The sequence below is a fragment of the Lucilia cuprina genome, chromosome 5 (assembly GCF_022045245.1).
Source record: "Lucilia cuprina isolate Lc7/37 chromosome 5, ASM2204524v1, whole genome shotgun sequence".
Taxonomy (NCBI): domain Eukaryota; kingdom Metazoa; phylum Arthropoda; class Insecta; order Diptera; family Calliphoridae; genus Lucilia; species Lucilia cuprina.
Window position 1 is genome coordinate 42947423 of NC_060953.1, and position 5254 is coordinate 42952676.

General features: G+C 28.2%; 1 protein-coding gene across 1 annotated transcript in view; it reads right to left on the reverse strand.

The window, feature by feature from the left end:
• Positions 1–2854: 2854 nt before the first annotated feature.
• The window catches only part of LOC124420239, a 3893-nt gene continuing 1493 nt past the window's right edge, over positions 2855–5254 (reverse strand). Inside the window, exon 3 of the mRNA XM_046952475.1 lies at positions 2855–2898. Within this exon, the coding sequence (XP_046808431.1) occupies positions 2855–2898 (44 nt within the window). The remainder of the gene's footprint in view (positions 2899–5254) is intronic.

Consider the following 5254-nt stretch of genomic DNA (forward strand, 5'->3'; position numbering starts at 1 on the left):
AGTTCAGTTCTAGTTCAGTTCTAGTTCAGTTCTAGTTCAGTTCTAGTTCAGTTCTAGTTCAGTTCTAGTTCAGTTCTAGTTCAGTTCTAGTTTAGTTCTATTTTAGTTTTATTTAAGTTATAGTAATAAGCAAACCATTTAAATTTAATTAATAAAAAAAATCATAGTATTTCCGTGTATTCGTCACAGCCTTGGCAAAAATAAATCACATTACCTGTTTTATAGTTTGTGACTCTAGTAACAAATAAATAAGTATGAAACAGAGAAAAAAATATATCCGAACTCCTGTTACAAACTTTCCGCCATTCAAAATTGTTTTGGGTTAAAGTTACAACACATAAATAAACCTGTTGCCATGTAATTGGTTTTGGGTTTTTTCTTACACTTTTTTCAGTAATACAGAGTAAACTTTTTTTAGACACTTTTTACTTCTTAAGTATTCAAAAGTACGAATAGTAGTGCATAGTAATAGTTGACTAAAATAAGTCATTATAGTTATTGCTTTAAAATCTCACAAACATTTGAAAGTAAGTATATTTTTTGCTGTTGTTTTACTTTTACTAAACCGCTAATAGTAATCTTAAATTTAATCTTAATAGAAATAAAATTAGAAATAGCAATAGGTACATGTAATAATGAGTCTGATGTCAAATCAACTGTGTTTTCAGTTTCACTTTTAAATGGCTTTGTTATGGAAATATTTCTTTTGTGTTATTTATATGATTAATAAGTCTAGGTTTTAATTCTTTGTAATAAAAAAAATTCTTAATAAATTCACATGATCTGCAATGATGTTGAACTAATGTGACATTTAGCTAAACTTGTAGACATTAAATACCCTTCACTAGAATCGTCGATTTCATTGTACGAGTACATATACAAACTTTTTTTTGCATAAACTTTGAAAAAAAATTAACAGTTGCTCTAAATGATTTGTCACAGTTGCCAATAAGCGCTTCTTGATTTAAGGTAAAAAATCATTTATGGTTTTAGTTTCGTATTTTTGTTCTTTTGTGCATCATATAAACCAAATTTTAAGCTCAGAAGAAAATGCTCGAAATCATAAAACCGAGATACTTGCATATAAACCTGAACTGAACTAGAACTGAACTAGAAATGAACTAGAACTGAACTAGAACTGAACTAGAACTGAACTAGAACTGAACTAGAACTGAACTAGAACTGAACTAGAACTGAACTAGAACTGAACTAGAACTGAACTAAAACTGAACTAGAACTGAACTAAAACTGAACTAGAACTGAACTAGAACTGAACTAGAACTGAACTAAAACTGAACTAGAAATTAACTAGAACTGAATTAGAACTGAACTAGAATTGAACTAAAATTAAACTGAAACTGAACTAGAACTGACGTAGAAGTGAACTAAAATTAAACTGAATCTGAAATAGAACTGAACTAAAACTGAACCAGAACTGAATTAAATATAAACTCGAATTTAACTAGAACTGAACTAAAACTGAACTAGAAATGAGCTGTAATTGAACTGTAACTGAAGGAAGGAATTAAAATTATAAATTAACATTTTAATATTATTAACTTTAGATCACTTAAGAAAGTCCTTAACAAATAACTTTATGAATTTCTCGAGTGTAAACACAAAAAAAAAACAAAATCCAAACTATATTAAACATCAACCTAAAAACTCTTTAAAAGTAACAAAAATAAAGACGCAATGATGTAGGTGCATTTTAACCAAGAAAGAACGAATGACTGGAACACGTTACGCTTGTTATGTGTACGATTTGGATTTAGTTTTCTGGTTGGTGTTTCGTTCGTTTTTTTTATTTTTTATTCATAGTTCAAGCAAAAGGTCCTGCCGTGAATTGTCATTGTCGTGAGTTGCATAATCATAATATAAAAATTATATTATAATATGCTGCACTTCACCAAAAGTGAAATATACCACCACCACTGCTGCCGACAATAACAAAAGTTCCATTAAAGCCCCACAAAGCCACAACAAAGTCTTCATAGAAAAACAAAAATTAAGTTTAAGCGAAGGGTAAACGTTTCATTTAAAGACAAATAGTTAAAATTAAATTTGAGTTTGGTTATTAACATTGGACGTGTTTTTCGTATTAAAAATAAGTGAGACAAAAAAATAACAAAACAAATTACAATTATTGTTATTACAACAAGTATTATGAAAATGGCAAATGAATTGAAATTAAGACAATATAATGTTTAAACTTCAATATCATTAAAAGTGCTGAAAATGAAGTAATTCTAAAAGTAAGAAAACAAAAATTGACTAACAACAAATAAATCACAATAATTTCTAGTCCTACTTCTTATAACTAATAGTAAAATATCTACTACATATTGTAAGTTAGCATTAAAAAAATTACCACAACTTCAAGGGCTACTAACTAACGATAATTGGCACTGCACTATAATTTAAACTTGGGGGTGTTAAATTATCACAAACAAAACCTTTAATTTAAAAATTGAAAAAAATATGTGAAAATTTGTTAAAATAAAAACAGCAAAACAATTTGAATTACCTTAAAATTACTACACACTCACACCAAGCAACAAACATACATGTTGCAAATGCAAAAATAAAATAGAGTTCAGGATCCAAGGTCTCTAGTTTCTTAACAACAACAGCAACTAAATTCAATAAAGTGCAGTGCAACGGAGTCAATCTACAAATATTCGATTGCTACCCGTACTCATAAGTATTATTTGTTTCATACAGTAGCGATTTAATCATTAAATAGCTGACATTACATTGAACCCTTATGGCTTAAACTACGACTATTAAGTTTCACAACTTGTAATTGTTAGAAGAAACTGCAAAAAAATAATAATAATACAAATGGAAATACTTAAGTGGTAACATGCAAATGTCCCTGAGTTTGATGATTTTCAACTGCAGTTTTTTTTAATAACGTTATTTTTTAAAAAGGTTATATCGCTTATATCGCGATTGTTCCAAATATTGTATTAAAGTATCGATCTATATGTACTTAGCATATATTTATAACTTATAACTTCATTAAACAATATATTCAAATAATTTTGAACATTACCAGAACTGAACTAGAACAGAACTAGAAAAGGACTAGAAAAGGACTAGAAAAGAACTAGAACAGAACTAGAAAAAAACTAGAACAGAACTAGAACAGAACTAGAACAGAACTAGAACTAGCACATAACTAGAACTAGAACAGAACTAGAACAGAACTAGAACAGAACTAGAACAGAACTAGAACAGAACTAGAACAGAACTAGAACAGAACTAGAACAGAACTAGAACAGAACTAGAACAGAACTAGAACAGAACTAGAACAGAACTAGAACAGAACTAGAACAGAACTAGAACAGAACTAGAACAGAACTAGAACAGAACTAGAACAGAACTAGAACAGAACTAGAACAGAACTAGAACTAAACTAGAACTAAACTAAAACTAAACACGAATTATGTTTTTTCTGAAGATCTCTTGATCTTTGCTTTACTTTCTAATAGATTGTTGAAATATTAAACATGAGTTTGTTTTTTATTTTGTAATTTTTTTATTTTTATAGAGACTTAATAATTTTATTAATTTTTAAGCTTTATTTATTATAATGTCTCATTATAAATGTATGCCAAACCATTTGACTGTGTGTGGGATTTAAAGGATTTAAATAAATTTGTTTTTTATGATTTTAAAATGAACACATACATTTTGACTTTAATGTGCGTGCTTATGGTTGTGTGTGATTTTTAAAAATGCTTTTGAAAAGTTTGTTTGACAAATCACTAAATTAATTGCGAAACACTTTTAGTTTCATATAGTTTTTTGCAAAGACTTTTTAACGTTTTTTTGTTGTGCTGTGATATTTAAGAGGCTTCATACCGAGAACATTATGTTGCTGTTTTGTGAAGAGACACACAAAAACAACAACAATAACAAAATACAAAACAAATGACTAATGTTCATTTGTCGCGCCATTATTTAAAAGAAACAAAAATAAAAAACAACAAACAAACAGTCAACATTTTTACCAAATTTCAAACCCCCAAGAGTGGTAGTGGTAGAGTGGAAGTAACAAAAAACAAACAGTGCTATAAAATTTAAGGAATATCAAGCTGTGTATAATGAATGCCTTCTAAACTGTTTTGTACATGTGTTATTTTTCCCCAAACAATATAAAAACACAATTTTACTTTTAACATAAAAAATCTCTTTTACATTGCGATTTTTTTTCCTTAAAAATTTTAAATTTTTTTTGCAAGGCTTTGCCTTGCAACATTAAAATCAATATCGCTACAAAAACAATAAGCAGAATTTTAACTGTTTGGTTATTTCGTCCATTTGCGTCCACTGTAAACTATCAGAAGAAAAACTGGAAACAACAATATATTTTGATTTTTCATTTCCTAATAGTTTTTACTAACTCTAACTGAGACTCCGTATTAAGGTGCCAAGTGAAAAAAATACTAAAACGAACATATACTTATATATGTAAAACGTTCATTTGGTAAGATTATTTAAGTCAAACTTAAAAACAAATAAGAAATCCCTTTTTCGGTTCTATGAAATAAAATACACAGTAAATAAAACAAATAAACAGGAAAAAAATAAAAACAAACTTAAAAAAGTAAAACCGAACGAATAAACTAAAGCACTCAAGTTTGTTGCTTAAGTCTTTTGTTTATGATTATGTCTAAATTACATTTACTCGCACATGTTTCAACAAATGTTTTTCGTTTGTTTTATTTTTGTTTCTGGTTCATTTTTTGTTTTCCTAAGAAACTTTTTTTTTTGAATTTTCAACTTTGTACCGATTGCAATGTGCTTTTTGCGTTAGTTTATAGCTTAATTTACTACAAACCAAATTTGTAACAACATTGTTTTCTTTTGGTCGCTTTTTTTTGGGGTCTCGGCATAAGTAAGTAAATATGTTTATTTCAAACACGTGTTAAAGACAAGCACAACATGATGACAAAGAATTAGGATAAAAAACAGAAACAAAAACATTGGGCAACATGAAATTAACATTTCAAAAACATCGTTAAAATAGCATTTCAAATGTTTAAATGCTGTTTTGGGGGAAGAGAAAAAACAATGATTATTCTGTTTTCTGAATATCTAAAGAGAAGGGAATAGAAAACATACATGAACGTCTTTGTGAACTGGAACTGAACTAGAACTGAACTAGAACTGAACTAGTACTGAACTAGAACTGAACTAGAACTGAACTAGAACTGAACTAGAACTGAACTAGAACTGAACTAGA